Genomic DNA, 24965 nt, shown 5'->3' on the forward strand with positions numbered 1-24965 from the left:
TCTGATCACTTGCTTTGTGCCCTTGCTTTATCCCAACAGTGCCTGGTGCTTCCAAATGCTGAACCCCTCTCAGGAATTTTGAGGAGCTGGTGAACTGACTCCCCTTTCTCCCACTTATAACTTCATTGCTTCTGCTTAGTTACCGTGGCTCCATTAGTATTCTGTAATCTAAAATGTCATTGAAATATGTTGTCCACTGCTATTCCCTCTTCCTTTGACCTTAAATATATTTTTAAAAGATTTTATTTGAGAGAGAGAGAGAGCATGAGCAGGCTGGGAGGGGTAGAGGGATCTCCACTGAGCAGGGAGCCCAACATGGAGCTTGATCCCAGGACCCTGGGATCATGACCTGAGCCAAAGGCAGACACTTAACCAACTGAAGCACCCAGGAGCCCCTCTTTGACTTTAAATATTAATACAGTTTTGTTTTATTATCATTTTAGTGGGCTTTGGGGAGGGAGAATCAGGGTAACTTTGCTATGTTAAATGAAATTCCCCCTTTGAAATCCTAATAGACCTCCGTTTATTCTGCAGCTGATGAGTAGAGCCCTGTAAATGCCAAGCCTAAAGCCAGGGCCTGGGAATTCAGAAATACATGTGATATGGTAACTAACCTCTGGGAGCTCACATTAACATACTGTGATGTGTCAGCAATATGAACAAACTCTGTTTGGCTGTTTGTATTCTCAAGCCCAGGTAGACCCTGTCCTTCAGATTATCTTGGGACCTGCAAAAGTGGCCAGACTGGTGTGATCCAGTCTCTGTCCCCTGTTGTGACTCCCTAGAAGTTAATGACAGCCCTGTGACTGGGCTGCCAGGGGTGCTGGGGGTGAGATGGGTAAGAGGAAACAATGGGCTTTAAGGCCTGTAGTCTTGATTTTTCCCAGCTGACTTTGAGGAAAGTATATGGTTATAGCTATATAATTTTGACTGTCTTTCTAAGACCAGGGGTTCCGTGCTTCCTAACCCCCTCCCCCCCAAAGGAAGTAAAATTCTGTTGAAATACTTTTCCTGGTTCTCAGGAGCTGGGCCAAACTGTAAAACAGCTGTGACCTTGTGCCGCCTTGGCTTGGTCCTTTGGCCTGAGGGTGAGCTGCCTTCAGGCCTTGGGTCTGAGTCATTATCAGAAGTGGTGGGAGGAGTTTATCGTGGGACTCTACCCACCAATCAGACAGAGGTTAATAGGGTCCTGATGGCAGGGAGCAGGCTACCTGCAGGCCAGTAGAGGCAGGGCCTTGGAGTCACATACCTGTCCTTAAAGGCCCAGCCTGGTGTGGCTGGCTAATAGTCCTTCAGTCTTGGCTCTGTGGGCAGGCAGCTGTGGCAGGGAACTGAGCCTTGCGGCTCATGGTGTGGGGCAGAGGTGGAGTGCCCTTGAAGCTCTGAGACCCTAAGCTGGCCATGCAGGGGAACAGCACTCGCTGTCTCTGCCCAGCCCAGGGACGGAAGCAAGAACAGAGACATTGTCGGGAGACAGCCCCAGAGTTAGGGGTGTCTGAGGTGAATGATCCTTTTAGGACTCTGACATACAACAGCCTTTGAAAGGGGTAATGGAGCACTGGAGAGAAATCATGGCAGCCATCTTGCCATCAGTCCCATGGGCAGCCTCAGAACTTCTCTAATTCAAGCCCAAGGGATTTGAACACAGAAGGGCATGTGGCTCTTGTATTTTCTCATTCTGTAAGCTGGGATGAGGGCAGCGGACAGCCACAATTGAAGGTGTCTTCCCAGCTTTCCCTCGCTTGGTGCTACCTTACCCTTCTTCAGGATGTCTGGCCAGCAACCTGGCTCTTTCTTGCAGGCAGACTGTTTGGGAGTTTGATTAGTGTCAGAAATGGCAAGCCCCTGGACTGGGCTGCTTCAGTGACATGTCTTCTGGGGCCTCAGTCTTCTTTCTTCCTGCCTGATCCTCTTGTTTCTCCACCACCAGGTGACACCTCCGAATTTCTCAATGTCACAAGTGCCCAACACTTCCAGCTGTCCCCAGGCCTATTCTGAACTGCAGACACTGTCCCCCAGTGAGCGGCAGTGTGTGGAGACAGTGGTCAACATGGGCTACTCATATGAGTGTGTCCTGAGAGCCATGAAGAGGAAAGGAGAGAATATTGAGCAGGTGAGTGAGTGGTTGGCTGGGGGGTGGGGGGGTGTCAGCCTGGAGAGAGGTCCTAGACCAGTGTCCTGCTTGTATCCCAGAGCCCCATCACACTCATAGGCCCAGCATCCTTTCTTGTGAGTTCGCGGGACTCAGGGTGTTTTGTTGGGGAAACAGCAGCCTTAGCAGCAGTGCTTCTACTTAGGGGGCTGCTCTGGGACCCAGGCTGGAGGAAAGCCCTGGGAGTATTAGAGCCGTTGGGACTGTTCTCTGCCCCTCCTGAGAGGGCACACTAGGCTTGAGATACGGTCAGATGCCTCCTTCCAGAAATGTTTATCCTGTCATAGCTGCCCTGGGGTGTTCCAAAATAGGGTACTGGAGTCTTAAACCTTGGGATCATTTTCTGACTTGGGCTATTTGTTAGAATATCCTGCCCAGGCTGTGGAGTTGACATGGAGATGTGAGTCAGTTGTGACAGGAACGCCTTTGAAAAATTACTCATGTTTATAAGGGTGTGCCTACCTGTTCAGCAAATAGTCACTGAGGTCCTGCTATGTTGGATGCAGTTCATGATACAAAATCAAGTCCTAGCTTGGTGGGGAGCAGATACCACACTTGCTGGCTTGTGTAAGACTCTTGGGAAGCACCGACAAGAGTGGTAATAGGTGCTCACCTCTTTTTCTTTTCTTAAGATTCTCGACTATCTCTTTGCACATGGACAGCTCTGTGAGAAGGGCTTCGACCCTCTTTTAGTGGAAGAGGCTCTGGAAATGCACCAGTGTTCAGAGGAAAAGGTAGGACCCTTCTGCTTCACGGAAACCCTCTGGAAAGGAGGGACAAAGTAGCGTCCTCTGGCCAAGAACCCCCTTTCCCTACCAGTGACTACAGGCAGAGGTAGTCAGAATGCATTTTCTCTCAAGTGTTCAGATAGGCATTTGGCTAGTTTGGGTTGTTAGGTTTGACAAAGCATTGGGTTGAAGACTATATAGAGTCCCAGGGAAGGGAAAGGGAAATGACCTGGGCAAAAAGCTAGACTTCTGGATGATTGGGGAGATTGCTAGTCACTTTGCCTAGCCTGCTCCCTGGAGAGCAGCTGTTTCTGGCTTCAGTATCCTGCCTTGGTGTGCGTGTGGATTTTGGTTAGTGGGACCCATGAGTCAGCAGGATTTGGAACTGGACATAGTTCCTGAAGGATGATGGGTTGTAGCATCAACTGGTCTGCCCTGGCTTCCTCCACAGCCACCCTCTGCTTGCTAGGGGACCTGAGAGACTCTCAGGGCTCTGGCAAAAGATGCAGACTTCCCCAAGCAGCCCCCTACATGCACAGTCCTCCACTCTGCTATGTGGCCAGACCCTTCTCTTCAATCTTCATTCTCTTCTATCCCTTAGATGATGGAGTTTCTTCAGTTAATGAGCAAATTTAAGGAAATGGGCTTTGAACTGAAAGACATTAAGGAGGTTCTGCTACTTCACAACAATGACCAGGACAATGCTCTGGAAGACCTCATGGCTCGGGCAGGAGCCAGCTGAGACCAGGCACTGCCTAGACCCTGCCGTGGAACCGCCCCTGCAGGAGGCCCTGAGGAGCCCATGTGTGGGGAAGGAGAAGGGGCACACTTCCTGATTTTCTTTTGGGGGTGGAAGGTCAGGTGTGGAGACTGTGCTTGCCAGTCTCTGAGCTGGGGAGAAAGTAGGAAAGATTCGGGCATGTGAATGCCTCCAGCACTGCCCTGGCTCCTTCAATATTAAATGTATTTGTATTTTGAGAAGTGTCCTTCCCACCTTGGCCCTCCTGGGGTCTGTATGTCCTCAGCCGAAACCTGGCCCAGTTGCCAAAAGGAGTCAGGGAGCAGGGGTGGGAGGGCCAGACTCAGTGCTGCTTTAGGGCTAGATGCTTCCCTCCCCTGCACTGGTGGACTGAACTCTAATCCAAGTTGAGTGCAATTGAAAAGGTTCTTCCAGGGTTTTTTTTTTCTTTCTTCTCCTTTTAACAAAGTCTCTTAGTGTTACACTGGTTCTGCAACGTCTCTGAGGTGCAAAGAATGCCCTTTCCCCATGGGGTGCTGAGTTGGCCTCGTCTGCCAGGCAGTTATCATGCTTCCCTGCCCCAGCCTGTTTGTTTTGGCTTGGTTTGGACCACAGTCCTCTGCTACCCAGGATTTTAGAGCCCCCTGCTCAAGGAAACAGTCATCAGTTTAAGAAATCATTGGCCCCTTCCCAGCATACTGAGTGGGGGAGAAACAGGCTGCAATAGAGTAGCCCAGCACTAACTCCACCTCGGTTCTCCTTGGAGAACAGCCTCTCCCTCCCAGCCCCCTGCTCTTGGATGTCACAATGAGTTAACACCTAGTCATAGAAATCAGTCTCTTTCCTTTGTTTGTTTTATATTCTGTTGTACATCATTAAAGATCTAAATACAAAGGATATACAGTCTTGATGAATCTAATTTGCTAACTATTTTGATTCTTCAGAAAACTACTAATAAAAGTCTAAAAGGTATGTCCTGCTGTGATAATTTCTTTATTGCCAAGTGCTATTTTACTGAGGGGCTGGGGTGGGTGGGGAAGGGATTCCTGCTTGGATTTGCTGGGGATGAAACAGGCACTAACCATTTTCTGTCTTTTTAGTACTCTCTTCCCGCTATAGGCCTGTGGGACCCAGGAGCTGGTCCCGCAGTCGGCCCTGGCTTTATAAACCTGACCTAGCTCAGTCTCTGGAACCAAGGACATGCCTTCCTGCGAGACTGACTGTGGAGGTGAGACAGTCTGGGCCTTTGGGGCAATCACAGAAATGAGGAAGTACCTTTTCCTGTGCCACGCATCCGGCATTTATGTGCTCTGTGCCACAGGCGGGACTGGATTCAGACTGCTTCACCAGCTCTCAGCGGTGCTGCTGTAGCTGAGAGAACTAGATTCCTCCCTGAAGTTTCTTGTCCTTATACTTAATGCCATCCCACAGTCCCTCTAGTGCTCTTGGCTGGCAGTGGGTCTCATTCTTTTAGTGATCATGTGAGGAGACGGCAGAGCCTTTGGGCCACGAAGCTGGAAAGAGGCCGCCCTCTAGTGCTCAGTTCAGGCAAAGGGTGGCAGGGCTGGAGTCTCAGAAAGCCAGTCAGCCCTTCCGCTACCCTTTTAATTAAGCCCTCCTTTTGAAACCTTAAAAAGGTATCCTTTTCCCTGTAAGAAACTGAAGTTTCCACACATTACAATGGGCATCAGAGCCAAGGCTGTGACACCTGCGTCTTATTTGACCCAGGGTGGCCCTAGGAAGTGGCAGACCACTTTGTATTTGTCTGGAGCTTCTTCCTCATGAAAAGATGCACAGCAGGCAGAACTCACGTGAAGGGGTGTGTGTATAAAAATTCTGCCTCAGAGTCTCAGACTGTTGACCAGGGCTCTCAGTGCCAAGATACAACTGAACACAGGCCCTTGAGAGGGAGTGGACAGCCAGGGTGATGCTGGATAAAGGTAAGGTGAGGAGATCTCCACTTCTTCAACTTTGCCACGAGTGGGCATGGCAGGTGAGGAGTTAGGAGCCTGGAACTGCTCCAGGAGCAGGAGTGCTATTGAAAGAGTAATGCAGTGATGTGGGCACAGAATTCAGCTAACAAAGCCCCTGAGTTCAGCACGTTTTCTTCCCCAGCTTGTGATCTCTCACCTCTAGGTTACCACTGGCCCACTCCATCCTCTGGTTCTCAAACTCAGAAACATCCACAACGTTACTAGACCCAAATGTGTTTTCACAGACAAGGGGTCGGTAAGACAAATTCTCTTCTAGCCCCCCAGAAAAGGGAGGGGTATATTAAGTTTTTTAGGCTGCTCTGTCCTTCCCTACAGATGCTCCTGTGCTTGGAACTGAGGGACAGAGGCTTGGCCCTGAGAGAGGAGCTGCGGCCTAGTCAAGGCCATGTGTGGCTGGGGAGAGGCCAGCATGGGCAGGACCGGGGAGTGGGTTCTAGGATTTGTAAGGAGGACCTGGCAGAGGCCCCTTCAGCCCCCGGGAACTCAGCACAGGCTCCTGAACTGCTCCCATCACCTCATACTGGATCCTGTTCTAAGACACCACTGTCCTCTCAGGGGCTGTGGTCGGCCTGTGGCAGGCCAGGTACAGCTGAAGCTGGCTCCTCAGACTCTGGATGCACTTGGATTTCAGAGCCAGGATTTCATCCAACTGGGTCACAGTATCTTCAAAATCCTGAGAAAGGAAACAAAGGACAAATGGAACTTTCGGTTTTGCTGGCCTTCTGTCAGGATCTGCTTTTCTAGTCCCTTTTCTTGCAGGAAGTTTTCAGAACCTAAGCCCTTCCTTCTGGAAAGTCTGCAGGATAGTCACTGTGGCACAGGGTGAGGCTCATTTCTCTGCATTTGAGAAACTTTTTAAGATTTTATTTTTAATCTCTAAACCCAACGTGGGACTTGAACCCACAATGCCAAGATCAAGCTTCGCACACTTCGACTGAGCGAGCCAGGCACCCCTGCACTTGAGAAACTTCTATGTAGAGAGGTATTCTGCAGGGCAGAGGGGTTTGTAAAAGTACCTCTGGTTGGGGGGCGCCTGGGTGGCTCAGGTGGTGAAGTGTCCGACTCTTGATCTTGGCCTAGGTCTTGATCTCAGGGTCCTGCGTTCAAGCCCCGTGTTGGGCTCCACATTGGGCGTGGAGCCTACTTAAAAAAACAAAAACAAAGTGCCTCTGGTCGGCATATGGCAGGTCACTTACCATCACAGGGAGGGCCTCCAGCAAGCCAATAAGGCAGAACAGCAAAGGATAGAGGCTGGAAACATTTCAGCCTGGAAATGGGGCGTGCAGCACCATCTCCCACCTGTCCTTGTCCCCCCCCCCCTCCCCGAGCTGTGTCAGAGAAATGGCAAGAGGAGGCCCAAGTCCTCTTAGAGTAGGACAGCAGACCCTTACCTAACACATAACCACAGCAAACAAGGATGGCCAGCAAACTACCTGCAGGCTAATTCTCAACAGACCCTGAGTGTCTAGCCAAGGCCACTTACATTAAGAGCCAGCTGGCTCATCAGGGTCTCCTCCTTGAAGCCCAGTTCTGCCATTTTATCCAGCTGTTCCTGGTGTGCTCGGATGACCACCTGCCTGGGAACACCAGAGGGGACACTGTGATCCTTTGGGCCTCCCAACCCTCCCAGGCAGCTTTCTGGGGCTGAGCCTCATTTCTAGGCCAGGAACGGCCCCTTCCCAGAATGGTCAAAGCTTTGACCAGGGCCAGCCTACCACCCCTCCTCCCCTGTCACTTGTTCTTCTCAGGACTTGTCTAGGGACTAAAGTAGACCAAGAAGATACTGGGAAAGAGGGGCTTCTCGATCTGTCCCTGCCTCCCCAGCTACACTGAGGGACAGGGAGGAGTGCTGCTTCTCCCTTGCAGGAGCTTCCCACAGCTTCCCTGCCAAAAGGCTCAAGGCTGTGACCACTGCAGCGGGCACACTTGGCATGAGGTGGAGCCTGCTGCCTCACCTGCCATCATTTTTACTTCCTAGGGGGAGTCCAGGGACCAAAGCAGGGTGTTTGAGCTAGAAACAGGAGGATCTGCCTTTTGTCGGACGCTGCCGACAGAGACCATGGAGACAGCATGATCATCTCCTGGGACAGGCAGGCTCCTCACCTGCATGTCCTTCTCTTTGTCCATGGCCCTGGCCTGAGCCCCTGGGGGCAGCCCGCACACAGCTGACCTAGACATCAGGAGCCCTAGCAAAGGGCTGTAGCCCCTATTCCCATACACCCACCCTCTCCCCGGCCCCTAATGCTGAGGGGCCGTGCTGGATCTCTCTGCCTCCTTTCTTTCTCTATGCTTTCTGTCGCCTTTCTGCTGCACCATCCACAGCATCCTTTGGGGAAGGCAGCACAAATCACCAGTCCCTCTGGTTTTGCTCTTTAGCATCTTGGAAGTTGCCCAGCCTACCTTGGTTCTGAGGGCACAAGGCTGTAGCTGTTGTGTCCCTGGGCAGTACTTCCAGGAACACAGACCCAACAGAATGAAGAGGATTCTGATTTTACCACAGGTCACAGGCTTGCTGAAGGGGACAGATCCTCCCTTTTACTCAAGTCCCAGCTTTCCCAGACTCAGGGTTCACCCACCCTGGCAGGCCTGCTCCCTTGAAAAGCGGGACCAAGCCTCTCTAGTTGTAGTATAGCTCTGACACTGAACCAACGATAGCCATTCCCAGGACAGACAGATGGGGTGGAAGGAGGGGTGCCAAAGGGGCTCAAGTCTTGGGGAGAGTGTCCAACTTACTGTGCAGGCCCCAGGGTGAGCTGATGCAGTGTCCCTGCAGTCTCTGGAGAGCAGCCAGGGACCAGGGGAGAGCCTGGTCTTGCTAAGCACCTTGGGATTGGCCTGTATTTGAGCCACATGATGTCCCTGTTGTAGCCAGGCAACTTGATGGGGTCTCTCGGCAAACTTAGCTCCTGCCAACCAAGTCCTGGTGGATATTTTCTTTCCTGGGCCCAGGGCTGGTCAGCCATATCACTACTTTTTGTTCGTGGGGTGATTAGAGGTGCAGGGTGGGGTCCTCCAGTATGTACGGTGGGGAAGGGCTTTCCTGGGAAACCCTGGGAGCTGCTCAGCTCTGCCACCTCAGCATCGGCATCATACTGCTGGCTACTCACATGTTCCTGGGAGGAGAGTGCAGGCTCTGTGCTCTGGCAGACCTCCCCTAGGTCAGCCTCATCGATGGGCAGCTTGTCAGGGGGGTGCTGACGGATGGGTGACGGGGACAGAACTGGAAGACCACCACTCGGCTTATTGTCAGGGGGAGATGATGAGAGCCACAAGTGCCCAGCTGCCAAAGACACTGGCAGGAGTGCCTTCTGATCACCAGATGACACTGTGTGGCCCACAGATGGGCCCCCTGCTGCCATTAGACTGTGAGCAAGCCCATCCTGGGCCGGCCGCTCCAGGGGAAGAGGGCCCTCATCGTCTGCGTTCTCCAGAAGGGACACAGTGAGGGGAGCCATCAGTCCAGAAGCATATTCAGAGCATGTGCCTGATTCCCCTCTACAGTCTTCTTGGTCAGGGTAACTGTTTTTCATTGTTCTGGTCGCCAGAGTTGGGCTGTCTTGGCCGATTTCTCTCAGAGGTGTGCTGACTGTCTCTCTTTGGTCTGGAGATCCTGGAACTGCCCCGTGGGATAGTGAGAAAATGAAACCATCTTCCTCCAGGGGGAGTGAACTACCCTCTGCCTGCCCAAGAACCTCACTTTTGAAAGCATTCTGTCTGAGTTCCAAGGCTGGGCCACCACCTATTTTCTGGCCATATACAAAGTCTACCTGGGAGCAGTAAGGCTTCTCTGCCGGGTTGTCTCTGGGAGAAAGCCCCGAGGAGGTAGAATCCTCCTCTCTGCTCCAGTCCAAAGGCACCTTACCTGGGCCGTGGCCATGACTGAGTGCTTCTCCTCTGTAGTTTGTCGGGTCCCTGGAGTACATCCAGTTTCCAGTTAGACCCTTCTCGTCACCATCTGTCCTGGGGTTAAAAAGCAGACTCTGCTGCCTTTCAGCCACCTGTTCCTCAGGGCTTTGCTCCCTCTGATGAAGGAAGAATGAGCCTTCGCTGTTCTCTAGGGTGTTCCTCTGCTTTGTGGTCCTCTGACTGGAGACATGTGAAAAAGAATCTTCACTGAAATCGCTGTCATCAAGGTCCTCAGCTTGGGCTCCATCCTGGCTCTCGGAATAAGAGCAGAAGGGGGGAGGGGCCTCATTCTGGAGCTGCCCCTCCAGGGGCCTGAACTGGCATAAGAACCTTTCCAGTGGTTGGTACTTGAACTTCTGCTGGAGGAGAGGTGGCTGCTGGAACTGCTGGTGATAGAAGCGCAAGTGTTCCTCCCTCTCCTTCTGATGTGGAGGGATGTCTGTCCACGTTTCCGAGGCGGGCCTGGCCGGTGTGCTCCCCTCGCTGCGCTGACCGTGTTCTGCTAGGTGGCGGCGGCCGCCAGAGGAGAGCTCAGCCCGTGACGCCAGCCGCTGCTGCACGGGCCGCACAGGCTGCCCTGTCTTGGACTCGGAGGGCAGCTTCCCACGCGCTGGGGCTTCTCCGGGTCCGGCTGCCTTGCTTCCCCACCTGCGGGCAGTTTTGTTGCCCATTTGATTTTTCTCAGAGCACAAGGACGCAGACTCTTCCGCCCTTTTTTTGGCTAACTGTCCAGACCGCGTGGCTCCTTTGACAGGGCTGGTCTGAACGACCCACTCTTGGGGAAGACTCCCTCTGGATCCATGCCTTTTACCAGGAACTTTAGGTACAGGTGCAAAAGGGATGTTGGGTGGGTGGCTGGCCAGAGGATGGGCCTTCCCTCTCATGGAGCCGGGAGCTGCCGTGAATGACTGCTGAAGCCCCAGCTTGACCTTTTTGGGAGAACACTTGTCCCCCAGCAGGGCCACAGGGGAGCTCTGAATTCGTTTTGGAGAAGAGTTTCCAGAGGTCTGATTTCGACTTGTAGCTGAAGCACAACATTTAACGCCTTTCTTTAGTTCTTTGACCCTGTAAATTACCATTTTATGTTAAATGTGTATTCTTGCATTGCTCCTTAATTCCTTTTCTATATTTTTCAAAAACCAAAGAAAAGTATTACAAAAGAGATGGGTGCAGTCTGAGGATATAAACAAACTAAACAATCTATGATCAGAAGTCTTGGGGGGCGCTTGGGTGGCTCAGTTGGTTAAGCGACTCCCTTCGGCTCAGGTCATAATCTCAGGGTCCTGGGATCAAGCCCCGCATCGGGCTCCCTGCTCGGTGGGAAGCCTGCTTCTCCCTTTCCCACTCCCCCTGCTTGTGTTCCCTCTCTCGCTCTCTCTCTCTGTGTCAAATAAATAAAATCTTAAAAAAAAAGTTTTGGAAATCACCTTAGGGAAGCTTCAAAAATATCTCCAGACATTGCCAAATGTCCCCTGGGAGGCAAAATCACCCCCTAGATAGAGAATAGAGAACCATGCTCTATTCCACATGGGAACCTTAGAGAAGATGGAAAATCCAGAATTAGGTCTCTGCTACGATTCAGTTGTCAAGATCAGTCTCTTAACTCTGTGATATTTAAAAACACTAAGAATTTAGAATTACAAGGAGACATCAAGTAAAAATGTGATTCTCCAGTGGTCTGAAGATTCTTCATTAAAATCCCCTAGGAGAGAGCAGTACTTCTGCCTGGAGGCTCCCATAAAATGTCTTTGCCATTGTTTTGGTTTTAATCCAACCCTTATAGGTAGCCAAATGACCCCTGTGGCCATTTCTGAAAACCAAGATCATAAGCCTGACACTGAGACTTGATTTAAATCTTCCCTTGAAGTCTGAGAGCCAAGGCAGGCAGGTAACATAGCTAAGCAAAGAGATGTAGAATGTGACTGAAGACACATGTGTCCATGGGCCTTTGTTTAGGTGTTGCAGTAGGGCATACATACAAGGAAATGGGCGGAGAAGAGCCACAGTCAGTCTGGATGGTTCCAAATTACTTCCTGCTATAAAAATCTTAACTATTTTAGTCTCAGTAAGAGAGAAACACCAAAATTTCCCCCTAGGAGTCACAGTAAATAATTCTAGAAAGCTGAGTGACAGAAGGAATCCTACAGGTAATTTGGTTATTGATGCTAAATGCTTCCAGTGTACTCTTCTATCCCCAGAATCACTCCTGTCACTGAGCTTTTTTGATAGATCTATACCTATTAGGGGTCCAGCTGGAACTTTATTTTTAGACTCCTTAGCAACATTCTAGTATATAGAAAGAAGAAAATTTTAAAGAAGAAAATTTTAAATCAGAATTGTTAAATAAGCAATAAAATCATTGTGTGTGTATAGATTATTACTTAAAATTAATCTCACCAGGCCTCATTTAAGCACATAAAACAAATGGCTTTCATTCATTTTCAGTAATTTATCAGACTGCTTCAAATGGAAGAGATTTTTAAAAAATATTTTATTTATTTATTTGACAGAGAGCGGCATAGCGAGGGCAGGAACACAAGCAGGGGGAGTGGGAGAGGGAGAAGCAGGCTTCCCGCGGAGCAGGGAGCCCCGATGCGGGGCTCGATCCCAGGACCCTGGGATCATGACCTGAGTCGAAGGCAGACGCTTAACGACTGAGCCATCAGGTGCCCCCTCAAATGGAAGAGATTTCTATTACACTTTTTCTGTTCTTTTTAAAGCCAAAATTATTTCAAATATTTCAATTATACTTAATACCTCCCTATGGGAAAGGGTTATTTTCATCTTCCTTTACTGAGGCACTAAGAGAGGAGATGTCTTGCTCTCTGCTCCTAATGATGAAGTTCTTACTTTAAGCAACTGATAACAATGGGATTTGGGGAGTGGGTGGGGTTATGAAACGAGATCAGTTTATCGTTATTAATTACTGAAGCTGGATACATGGGGGTAAAGAATTTCAAGCCATATTCATTTTTTGGAAACAAGTTTGGATCATCTCATATCTTCTATATGACCTCAGTTTGTGAAGTAGCCTTTCTTTTTAAGATTTATTTATTTGAGACAGAGCAAGAGAACATGTGAGCAGGGGGAGGAGAAGAAGGAAAGGGAGAGAATGTCAAGCAGACTCCACACTGAGAGCAGAGCCCGACTCGGGGCTCGATCTTAGGATCCCAAGATCATGACCGGAGCTGAAGCCAAGAGTCAGGTGCTTAACCCACTGAGCCACCCAGGCACGCATGAAGGAGCCTTTCTTATAGCAGTGCTAGTGTGCAGGCATTAGGAAACCATGCAATAAAGGAAACCTATTTTGGGGACCTATTAATATTACTGTTGCTTAAATTAACACATATTGAATGGTAACTATGTACCTGGTGTGGTGCTAAGCCCTTCATAACATACTATCCTCATTGATTGCACATAACTATTGTATGGGTAGATGCTAATATTACCCCTGTCAGATAAAACTGAAGCCCAAACCTTTTGCCCAAGACTGCCCAGCTATTTCATGGCAGAAGCAGATAGTCTTGACTACAGGGTCCACTCTTAAAACCACTTTGTGAGGTCTCTCTCCTATTTAAATGAGATAGGTACACAGAGGGCCTCGCCTTGACACCCAGGAAGAGTTCCTCCTTTCATTCACAAATATTTATTGCGCATCTACTAGGTACCAAGTACTGTCTGGGCAGTAGATAAAGTGGAGAAATAGATAAGGTTTCTTGTTTTCATGGAGCTTAACTGACAGCTCACTTTTCCTTCCCAGTGAATTTCATAAAATGCCATGGATACTAAAGATTCCTCAACAGTAATAAAAAAACAGGTTTCCCTCAAATAGTTCATTAATCTTGGAGACAGCTTCTGGGAGACCAAAGAGAAGGATGTAAGACAGGACCAGGCAGGAAAGTAGCCAGAGGAAAGGATGGAAGTTGTAGCGTCTTCATCCCTGGTAGGAACCCTATGTGACCCCAGGTAAGAGATGGGGCATGGGGGTGGGGGAACCCTGGCAGATACCAAGGTCACCCCAGAAAGAGCCCTGACCATGTAGTCAGGAGGGCTAGCTTTACCGCCAGTTCCCAATAAGCCCTTTTAAAATTCCTGCCTTTCTCTGGGTTTATTTTATCCTTCTGTAACATGTCATGTCTGGGTTGATGTCTTCTGGACCTACATAGCTCTAAGTGCCTCTGCCTTGATAAGTAACATGTATTCTATCCCTTACGATTAGCGCTGAGGCTAGCAGGGAGAAAACCTTGAGCCTTCCACTCCAAAGAAATATTTCATTTCCTACTAGCCATTTAAAAGTCACTGATGGGGGCGCCTGGGTGGCTCAGGTGTGAAGCATCTGCCTTCGGCTTGGGTCATGGTTCCAGGGTCCTGGTATCGAGCTCCGCATCGGGATCCCTGCTCCGCGGGAAGCCTGCTTCTCCCTCTCCCACTCCCCCTGCTTGTGTTCCCTCTTGCTGTGTCTCTCTAAAATAAATTAATAAAATCTTTAAATAAATAAGTTCCTTCTCATCAAAACATTAAAAAACAAAACAAAACAGGGGTGCCTGGGTGGCTCAGTTGGTTAAGCGACTGCCTTCGGCTCAGGTCATGATCCTGGAGTTCCAGGATCAAGTCCCGTATCAGGCTCCCTGCTCAGCGGGAAGTCTGCTTCTCCCTCTTACCCTCCCCCCTCTCATGTGCTCTCTCTCTCAAATAAAATCTTTAAAAAAAACTAAAAAATCAAAAAAACAAAACAAAACAAAAAAAATAAGTCACTGATGGGGGTGCCTGGGTGGCTCAGTCAGTTAAGCATCTGCCTTCGGCTCAGGTCATGATCCCAGGGTCCTGGGATCGAGTCCAGCGTCGGGCTCCCTGCTCAGCGGGGAGCCTGCTTCTCCCTCTCCCTCTGCCTGCCGCTCCCCCACTTATGTGCGCGTGCGCTCTCCCTCTCTGTCAAATAAATAAATAAAATCTTTAAAAAATAAAAGTCACTGATGGAGTTGTCTCCGGAACCAGGGAACGTGTCCCCTTCCTCTTGTCACATTCACACTTGTAAAATGACAAGGCCTACCAAGTCACATTCAGATGACCAATTGCACATTCCCATGGTACTAGGATCACTGCCTCAAGAACAGACTTCTGGATCTCAAAATCAGATCTCTATTTGTTTGAAACACACACACACACACACACACACACACACCTGGGAGCGACTCACCGGTCAGCGTAACACACACACACACACACCTGGGAGCGACTCACCGGTCAGCGTCACACACACACACACACACACACATACCTGGGAGCGACTCACCGGTCAGCGTAACACACACACACACACACACACACACACACACACACCTGGGAGCGACTCACCCGGTCAGCGTAACACACACACACACACACACACACCTGGGAGCGACTCACCGGTCAGCGTAACGCAAGGTATTCAAAGTGTGTTCGGTGGCCACATGGCTTGGTGAGATGTTGGCAATCATGCAGGTTTTGGCATCACCAATGAAAGAATCCCTCAGAACCTGTCCACACGTAAAGCAGGTCAATGAAGTCAATTAACAAAGGGCACACTGACTACTTACTGTGTGCAGGACACTGGGCCATAGCTCCCCTCTCCGCTACAAAAAGGCAATTTACAAAGAAGAAATACAAATGATCAAAAACATACAAAAAAGGTACTTCACCAACCAATCAATCAAAGAAATTCAAACTAGTAAGAATAGTAATATTTTTCACCCATAAGATTAAATTTTTTTTTTAAAGATTTTTTTTTTTTTTTTTTTGACAGAGAGAGACACAGAGAGAGGGGGAACACAAGCAGGGGGAGTGGGAGAGGGAGAAGCAGGCTTCCCGTGGAGCAGGGAGCCCGATGCGGGGCTTGATCCCAGGGCCCTGGGATCATGACCTGAGCCGAAGGCAGACGCTTAACGACTGAGCCACCCAGGTGCCCCTCACCCATAAGATTAATTATGACTCATGATACCCTGCCTTGGTGAGAGTAGGGAAATGGTCACTTTTCTACATTGCTACATTATTTATGTACTGTGTACCATCAAACGGTATAAGCTTTTGAGAAGGCAGTTTGGCAATATGTATAAAAATATAAAAAATGTGCATGCTTCCACGACACATTCCTAAAGAGAATTGCTCAGTTGATTAAAAAAAAAAAAGTGCACATAGGATATGCATTATATTATAATAATAATAATTAGAAAATATAGGAGTCTGTAGGGGCGCCTGGGTGGCTCAGTCATTAGGCGTTTGCCTACGGCTCAGGTCGTGATCCCAGGGTCCTGGGATCGAGCCCCGCATCGGGCTCCCTGTTTGCGGGAAGCCTGCTTCTCCCTCCCCTGCGGGAAGCCTGCTTCTCCCTCCCCCACTCCCCCTGCCTGTGTCCCCTCTCTCGCTATCTCTCTCTCTGTCAAATAAATAAATAAAATCTTTAAAGAAAAAAAAAGAAAAAATCTAGGAGTCTGTAAACAGGGAACAAACTGAATAATTTTTTTTTTTTTTAAGATTTTATTTATTTATTTGACAGAGAGAGAGAGAGCACAAGCACAGGGAGCGGGAGAGGGAGAAGCAGGCTCTCTGCTGAGCAGGGAGCCCGACATGGGGCTCGATCCCAGGACCCTGGGATCATGACCTGAGCCACCCAGGTGCCCTGCAAACTAAATAACTGTTAACTGACTACAATACAACCATTAAAAATAATTATGTATATCTGTACTTAGGTACATGGGAAGATCTAAAACTTACCTTTGAGTGAAAAAGGCATAAGATTTCATACCTCTATAAGTAGATCTACGTGGGCAGAGAAATATCTGGAAGGATAGTTACTAAAATGTAGCAGTGATTATCACTAAGGTGGGATTTTCAGGTACCTTTTGCCATCTTCTTTGTACTTGTATATACATATACTGTTTGAATTACTATTATCATTATTATTACTTTTAAAAGATTTTATTTTTAAACAATTTCTATACCTAACATGGAGCTTGAACCCACAACCCCGAGATCAAGAGTCGCACACTCCACCAACTGAGCCAGCCAGGTGCCCCTGAATTATTTTTTTTTTTAAGATTTTTTTTGTTTTGTTTTTTTTAAGACAGAGACACAGCGAGAGAGGGAACACAAGCAGGGGGAGTGGGAGAGGGAGAAGCAGACTTCCTGCTGAGCAGGGAGCCCGACGCGTGGCTCGATCCCAGGATCCCAGGATCATGACCCGAGCCGAAGGCAGACGTTTAACAACTGAGCCACCCAGGTGCCCTGTGAATTATTATTTTTTAAATTAAATAGGAAGACATTTTCTGGGGATGGTGAACTTGTTTTAAAAAATAACAGAGCCAATGTCAGAATCAGGACTAACCACCCATAAGAAGGGTTTCCTAAGTCTCTAGCTGAAATCATGTTTGAGAAGATATAATCTAACCCACAGATCACCAGTTCTGATAAGGAGTTATAGGTTCTGCCCCAGGCCATGGGGAGCCATTAGGTTAGCTGCACAGAGAACCTCTGCCAAAATACAAAGATCCTCACCTAGACTGCTGTCTACGCTAGTCTGTCCTCCACTGAGCACAGGACGTGGTGCAGAAAGGAATCGGGGGCACCCATAACTGCCTTCACAGCAGTCTGTATATGTAGGGAGACCCCTCCGTGGGCCACTGTTCTGTAGCCAGTACAATGCTGAATTAGTGGTACTTTCCATTAATTAAGAAGCATAGTGTCATGACAGAAAAATGGGAGGAAAAAAATTACCTACAGTTTTACCACTCAGAATAATCAGTTAACATAGACATAATTTTTTTGTGTGTATAGTTTTTTCCCTCATTTTATATTTTTAAAAACTATACGTCTTGGTCATCTTTCCGATCAGTACATATCAAAAATCTATCTCATTCGGAGTACCTGGCTGATTTAGTCGGTAGAGCACACGACTCTTGATCTCAGGGTTGTAAGTTCGAAGCCCATGTTGGCTGTAGAGATTACTTAAAAATAACATCTTTAAAAAATAAGCAAAAAGTAAATTTAAAAAACTTTAAAAAATCTTACTCTTTTTAACTCCAAGGGGTTATTTTTTGTCTTCAAACACTAAGTCTTAGAGCTAAGAAAATACTTAGTATAGCTATACCACCCCCACTTCAAAGGCTCAGAGACTCCATTAAATCAAAAACTTTTCTTTATATTAGAAATAAGCAGAAAGCTGTTGGGTGGTGACCAGAAGTACACTGCTGCCCTGTGAAAGCTCAGCTGCTTCATACTGCAGGCATCTCTGCCCGAGGATGCCCATCCCTGCCTAGAATGACCTGGAAGGAATGTGACTCCTTCCCCCCCGCCCCCCCCCCCCCCCCCCCCGCCAAGCTTAGCATCATGCCTTGGTGGCAGTGGAGACTTTGCCGAACAAATAAATGAAATGGAACAAACTCAAAGTTCACATTTAACATTACCTGAGTTAATTTGCTTTGCCTGAAGGGAGTGTGGGTGTGTTCCTGATCCAATGCGCGGATACATTCCTTCAGCTGCAAAGTGGTAGATTAACAACAAGCACATCAAATATCACATGCAAAGAGAAAGTAATAGATCAGACTTTTCTTAAATAAGCCATACTCAGACAATCCTCCAAAAGGAAGTCAAAATGCCCTGGTAGTTTCTTGTCCAACAGGAAAAATCAAGCTAGACGGGTAAACATCCTGAGTGAGCTCCCTGTGTCTAGTTAAGGGCCTCCCATCCTAAAGGCTATAATCCTAGGATTAGCCCCAACAGTGGGGAACAGACAAACCAGGGACCTTCCCACAGGCCCCCCCAGAGTCCAAGCTTATGTGGTGGCAGTTCTGCCTTGCCAGCTCCCTTTTTCTTGCCTCCTCTCATACTATTAGTAGCTATAGATGCACTTAAGTACAGAAAATCTCTATACCACTCCCCTACCTCCCTGCTCACATATGCACACCTATAGGTGTAGATTCGAGTGTAGATTCAGATAGAAGTTTCTGATAATTAGTTTGAGAGAGAGCGAGAGTGTGCACTAACTTAAAGAAATCCAAAGGGGGGCGCCTGGGTGGCTCAGATAGTTAAGTGTCTGCCTTCGGCTCAGGTCATGATCCCGGGGTCCTGGGATCGAGTCCTCATCGGGCTCCCTGCTCCTTGGGGAGCCTGCTTCTCCCTCTGCCTCTCTCTGTCTCTCATGAATAAATAAATAAAATCTTTAAAAAAAAAAAAAAAAAGAAATCCAAAGAGGATTTTTGCTTTTATTTAAAAGTAGGGGCACCTGAGTGGCTCAGTTGGTTAGCCATAGCTTTGAACTGTGTCTGCAAACATCTGTGCTTTATCTTTTGTTTTTTCTAACAGTTTTTTTTTTTTTTAAAGTAAACTCTATGTCCAATGTGGGGCTCGAACTCATGACCCCAAGATCAAGAGTTGCATGCTCCACTGACTGGGCCAGCCAGGCTCCCCACCTGTGCTTTATCTTCATTTATTTTCTGCATCCATTACCAAGATGTGTCCTAAGATATCAGAAAAGCCTAAGAGGTTATTTTTGGGGTCTGGGAATATTCACATTTGTTTCCATATAAATTAATGGTAATCACTTCTTTGCCTTATGCCATTTTGGCTTACAGAAGATTTCATAGGTAAGTTCTATTTTCAGATAGGGGGAGAAATCTGTATAAGGGAATTTCCTCTTTTATTACAAATCAATGTAATATCCCCAAACTTTACCACTGGAACAATTCTCCAAAAGGGACATATAGGTAACCAAACCCTGGCCCTGAGTTACACCTGCCCCTTACATACTCAAATCCAAGTGTGGCCACTGATCCCTATGAGCCTTTGAGGACAATCTGAGCAATAAAATAAATAATGATAAAAATGTATTATAATCTAGCATATAAAAGAAATATCCATTTACTGTTATAAATAATCTAATAAATTAATTAATTGTAGCGAAAGGACAGCTCCATCTTACAGCAGAATCCCAACTAATTAATGTAAAAAGAATGATAGGAACAGGAAATCCCACCAGGTAAACACCACAGTAATTGTTGCAGGTTAAGAATCATCAAGGGATGCTAAAATTAGGCAGCAAAAGTGTGATGTAAATAGGATATCTGCATAGTTTCAAACTATCTCCCCATAAGATATTTATTTATTTATTTGAGAGAGACAGAGAGAGCGCATGCAGAGCAAGAGAGAGGGAGCATGAGCAGGGGGAGGGGCAGAGGGAGAAGCAGACTCCCCAATGAGCAGGGAGCCCCACGCAGGGCATGATCCCAGGATGCGGGGATCACGACTTGAGCCAAAGGCAGACGCCCAACCAACCCAGGTGCCCCAAGATATTTATTAATTATAAAGGGAAAATGGTTAACATTACAGTGGAGAAACCTAGCACAAACCACCTTAACTAAGTGATCAAAGTTAACATCACCAGTAATAAGACATACTGACTTCATGCACCACCTGATATGATTTACTGAGAAGGGTACAACTTACGTGGTGTTCTTGCTAAAAATTGTTTAACGCAATCTAATCGTGAGAAAACATGGGATAAACCCAAATTCACAGAGAATCCGCAAAAACAAAACAAAACACAAAACAAAACAAAAACAGGCAGGCTAGCACTCTTCAAAGGTGTTAAAGTCACGGATGACAAAAACTGAGGAGACTATGAGCACATGACAGCTAAATGTAATATAGGATCCTGGACCCAAAAAAGGACATTAGTGGGATTATTGGTGAAATTCACACAAGGTCTGTAGATTAGTTAATAGTATTACCAATGTTGTTGTTGTTGTTGTTGTTTTGGTATTATACCAATGTTAATTACCTGATTTAGATCATTTTATTATGGTTATACAAGATATTAATAATATGGAAGCTGGGTGAAGGAATGCTGTGTATTTATTTTTGCAACTTTTGTAAAATCTAAAATTATTCAAAAATTGAAAAAGTAAAAAGAGATGCTGGTTGTCTTTCTCACCTCTCTCAGCCTCGCAATTTATCCCTCATGAGGCCTGGAAATAAAGTGCCTCGCTGGAGACTTCCGTTCTGATCAAAAGGACGTAATATGGAGGGGCACAGGCAGCACGGTATAGCCGCGGAAAGGAACAAGGAAGAGCTCTGTATACAGCCATGCAGTGAGCTCTAGGGTGTTGTTAAGTGAAGAAAGCAAAGTGTTTGCAGTATGCTACCCTTTTTTTCTGAGGTGAATACAAATATATATATATATATATTTGTATATATATAGAATGCTTATCTAAGGGGAGGGAGGTAATAGGGTTGAGGGGACAGGGATGGACACTAGATTTCTTTCAATGTTCTACAGTTTTTACTTTAACTGAATATGAAATTGGTAAGCTTAAACATATAGAAAAGATTTCAAGTGACTGTGCAACACAATATTATGACTGTACACCTAAGTGGGATACAACCTAAGGGTGAAAAGGAAACTGCAAAGAAATAGTAATCTGAATTTAGTAATCGTATTATGAAAAATATCAGCATTATTTTGAAATACACATATATTGAAGTGGAGCAAATTATATAAATGTTGTTAGGAACTAAGAATTCTAGCATAAGAGAAAGGAGACAAAAATATAAATTCAAAAAAGTTAACCCAAAACCCTGTAATCTTAATTTTGAATTAATTTATTATTATGAGTCCCTAATGTATTTTCCTCTTTCAAAAAAAAAAAATCTACTTTCGAGCTCTGTCCAACAAAAAGGCCTAGAAGCCAGGACTAACCCAGTGGTAGTAAGCATCCCTAGCACCCTAAATGGTCTCTAAATGCCATTTCCTTCTAAAACCAAGGCTTGTTGAAGAATTGACTGGTTCAAGGTCTGGGGAAGGAAATGTACAAGATGAGCCTAGAAAATCTTGTCATACCCAAACGCCAGGAAGCTATTACAGACTAATAGTTGGTCAAAAAACCAGAGAAACATACTTGAAAAGGCTCCCATTGCCCAAAGATGTACAATTTAAATAGCAAAAAGAATAATAATTACAATGAGTTTATAATAATACAAAGCCAAACAAAACAGTCAATAACAACAAATTCATTGGTCATGTTTAGGTTACTAGGACACCAAATCATTCTGAAAACTGTTGAGTAAAGGCAAAGAATCAAGCAAGCATTTAACTTGTCTCTACTGTATGAACTTAATTGAGGAAAAATTCTTTCCAGCTAATAAAGAAGGAATGTTAGAATGAGAGTATCACCATTTTGGAATCCCTAATGAAACAATAGATACAGGTGATGCTCATCAATGGCTGGTAAATCCATTAAACAAAAAAGTCTGAGAGGAAACTCTAACAGAGGAATTACACCGACAACACTCAAATCTTTCTTAATTCTTAAAAATCACAAAGAGACAACCAACCGGACATTCTGTACTTCCTGATGTGTTCCTATAGGAAGTCTAAAAACTACCCATGAATTCTTGCCAAAAAACCAGAACCTCAATCTGATCAAGCTTCTAGAAGAGCGCTTTCCCAATAGGAATATGTTAGCTGCAAGTGCAAACCATATGTATAATTTTAAATGTCTAGTAGCCACATTAAAAAAAACAAAACCGAACAAATGAAATTAATCTTTTTTTTTTTTTTTAAGATTTTATTTATTTGAGAGAGTGAGCGAGAGAAAAGCATGAGTGGGGGGACGAGAGGGAGAAGCAGACTCCCCTCTGAGCAGGGAACCCAATGTGGGCTGGATCCCAGGACCCTGAGATCATGAGCTGAGCTGAAGGTAGATGCTTAACCACCTGAGCCAGCCAGGCGCCCTGAAATTAATCTTAATTATATGTTATGTAATCCAATATATCAAAAAATATTTAAAAACCCAGCAAAAATATCATTTCAGCATGTAACCAGTATGAAAAAAATATTAATGAGATATTTTAGCCGCTTCAAGATCCAGTATGTATCGTACACTCAGAGCGTACTTCCGTTCAGATGAGCGACACCGGAAGTGCTCAGGAGCGCCCCTCCCGGACAGCACAAGGACGGATCCTCGCCACTCCACAGAGAACACAGAGGATGCAGTACGATGTTAAACATCCACATGGGGATGCAGTCAACCTAATCCAGAATGTTGGAAATCTTACAGGACAAGTGACCCAGTTGTCTTCAACAAATACACTGATATTAAAAGAGAGAACAGAAGAACTGATATGGAATAAAAGAGACTATCAAAAGCAATCCAAGGGTACTGTTTGCATCTTGATTTGAACAAACTGTGAAGAGACATTTATGGGACAACTGGAGAAATGATAATACTTCCTGGATAATAGATAACATTACATAATTATTGGGCGCCTGCATGGCTCAGTTGTTAAGCGTCTGCCTTCGGCTCAGGTCATGATCCTGAAGTCCTGGGATCGAGCCCCATGTTGGGCTCCCTGCTCAGTGGGGAGTCTGCTTCTCCCTCTCCCACTCCCCCTGCCTGTGTTCCTGCTCTCGCTATCTCTGTCAAATAAATAAAATCTTAAAAAAAAAATTAAATATTTCTTCAAGTATGATAATGGCATTACAGTTATATTAAAAAATAAGAGTCCTTATCTCTTCGAGATAATGAAATATTTGTGGAAGAAATGAAAGACTGACAGGATTTGCTTTACTACAATCCAACCAGGGGAAGGAAAAGGTTGGTTAGATTTATCACATGTTGAAGCTGGGTGCAAGAATTTGGGAGATCATTATATGATTTATTCTATTTTTTTATGTTTGAAAAATTAATACAATTTAAAAACTTGGTGAGTGAGAGAAAGCTTACCTAATACCTAAGTTAACCATTCAGCAGCTGCAGAAATACTTTTCTGCCCCTAAGGGATTGACCAGAGGAAGAGAAGAGAGGGACAGAAGGGAAGAGTTGCCTAGAACTGCTAAGAATCTGATCAGGCAGCCTCCATCTCCAACCCTGGAATCCCACTGCCAGACAGAAGCGTGCCCTTACTCCGCTGATTCTACCCCACCCCATCCTCACCCACTCTGGCTGCATGTAAAGAGGGGCAAAATCTCTCAAGAAGGATTTTTATTTTTTTATTATTATTTTTTAAAGATTTATTTATTTGACAGAGAGAGACACAGCGAGAGAGGAAACACAAGCAGGGGGAGCGGGAGAGGGAGAAGCAGGCAGGACTTGATCCCAGGACCCTGGGATCACGACCTGAGCTGAAGGCAGACGCTTAATGCCTGAGCCACCCAGGCACCCCTCAAGAAGGATTTTTAGATCAAAGCTTTCAAACTTACAGCCAGAAGACTCTGGTTTATTTCTGCGCCTTCCATCTTTGTCTGTCTGTCTGAGTCTCTGGCATCTGCGGCTCTTTCACTGCCAGCCAAGTCAATAAAAGAGATCCTAGAGAAGACACACAGCAGGGATAACTTCTTGGGGACTCTGCTTTATTTTTACATCAGTCAGCAATTTGGGGCAGCAGGAAGAAATTAACACTGGCCCATCCTCTGGAAAGAAAAGACATACTGGCAGCTTTCCAAAAGTATTATAAGATTCTGATCTGTTAGCCATTGTGGGAGCTGTTCACTCAGACACTTCCTTTGGTTTTCATCATTTGTGAGAAATTAATAAAATTAATAAAACATTCTTCCCATAAAGCTAAATGACTACAATGCAAATCACTTAGGTGATTTTTTTTTTTTTTTTTTTTACCACTTAGGTAATTAAATAGAAACTTTTGTGGGCTGCTTTCCAGCCAAAAAAGAAAGAAGAAGAAGAAAAAAAGAAAGAAGAAGAATAAAAAAAGAAAGAAAGTTAAAAAAAAAAACAGACTCATTACTCAGAGGTGAGATAGGCTCATCCATCAGTGTGGCAGAGTTTGCTAAGATAGCACCAGAGAAGCAATGAATGTACCCAATTGTCTTAGGGCTTCTTTCAAGAAGGATAGATTAATTTTCTCTCTTTTTTTTTTTGGCCTGTAAGCTGAGATGCATTTCCTACTATTTCTTTGCTGATACTGTGTTTCACGTTAGAAGCAATCAATGTCCCTTTTAATAACTTAGGCTTGACCAACAATAGGTCATTACTTCATGGTTAATTAACTGATGGCACTTTAATACAATGATTTATTTCAGAGCTAACAACTCTACTCTGTATCCCTGATATTTATTAAAAACTCCATGGTGGCAGAGTGTCCTGTTGTTGATAACACATATTTCAAAGTCACATTAGGGAAAGGCAGACAATGCAATTCTTTGCGTATTTCCAGCTCACCTGCCAAATGTCCTCTTGGCTGAATCTTTGATCTGAATTTGGATGATAGCATGGGAGCGGGAGGAGTCTGCGTTAACTCCAGTGGCCCCGGTGCTGCGCTCCTTGCTGCCCTTCAGAATCACCTGAAAATAAAATCCATAGGGTGATTTCCCCAAGAAGTAAAAAATCCCCCTGGTTCCTAAGGGTTGGCTGAGAGCAATAGAGACCAGGCATATAACTTTGTCAGTATACTGCAGTATT

At 46.0% G+C, this 24965-nt stretch overlaps 2 protein-coding genes across 3 annotated transcripts in view; one reads left to right on the top strand and one right to left on the bottom strand.

Annotated features, from left to right (window-relative positions):
• UBAP1 (ubiquitin associated protein 1) overlaps window positions 1-4591 on the top strand; it is a 59451-nt gene extending 54860 nt beyond the window's left edge. The window contains exons 5-7 of the mRNA XM_078061394.1: window positions 1931-2113; window positions 2785-2886; window positions 3482-4591. Of these exons, the coding sequence (XP_077917520.1) occupies window positions 1931-2113; window positions 2785-2886; window positions 3482-3622 (426 nt within the window). The 3' untranslated portion in view covers window positions 3623-4591. The remainder of the gene's footprint in view (window positions 1-1930; window positions 2114-2784; window positions 2887-3481) is intronic.
• Window positions 4592-4595: 4 nt separating this feature from the next.
• The window catches only part of KIF24 (kinesin family member 24), an 84526-nt gene continuing 64156 nt past the window's right edge, over window positions 4596-24965 (bottom strand). For both annotated transcript variants that reach the window (XM_036081395.2, XM_036081397.2), the window contains exons 7-13: window positions 24726-24847; window positions 23750-23855; window positions 17958-18029; window positions 14926-15035; window positions 8347-10584; window positions 7097-7190; window positions 4596-6286 (exon numbers count right to left, since the gene is read on the bottom strand). In XM_036081395.2, coding sequence (XP_035937288.2) covers window positions 6146-6286; window positions 7097-7190; window positions 8347-10584; window positions 14926-15035; window positions 17958-18029; window positions 23750-23855; window positions 24726-24847 — 2883 coding nt within the window. In that variant the 3' untranslated portion in view covers window positions 4596-6145. The remainder of the gene's footprint in view (window positions 6287-7096; window positions 7191-8346; window positions 10585-14925; window positions 15036-17957; window positions 18030-23749; window positions 23856-24725; window positions 24848-24965) is intronic.

Source organism: Halichoerus grypus, chromosome 14 (assembly GCF_964656455.1).
Source record: "Halichoerus grypus chromosome 14, mHalGry1.hap1.1, whole genome shotgun sequence".
Classification (NCBI taxonomy): Eukaryota; Metazoa; Chordata; class Mammalia; order Carnivora; family Phocidae; genus Halichoerus; species Halichoerus grypus.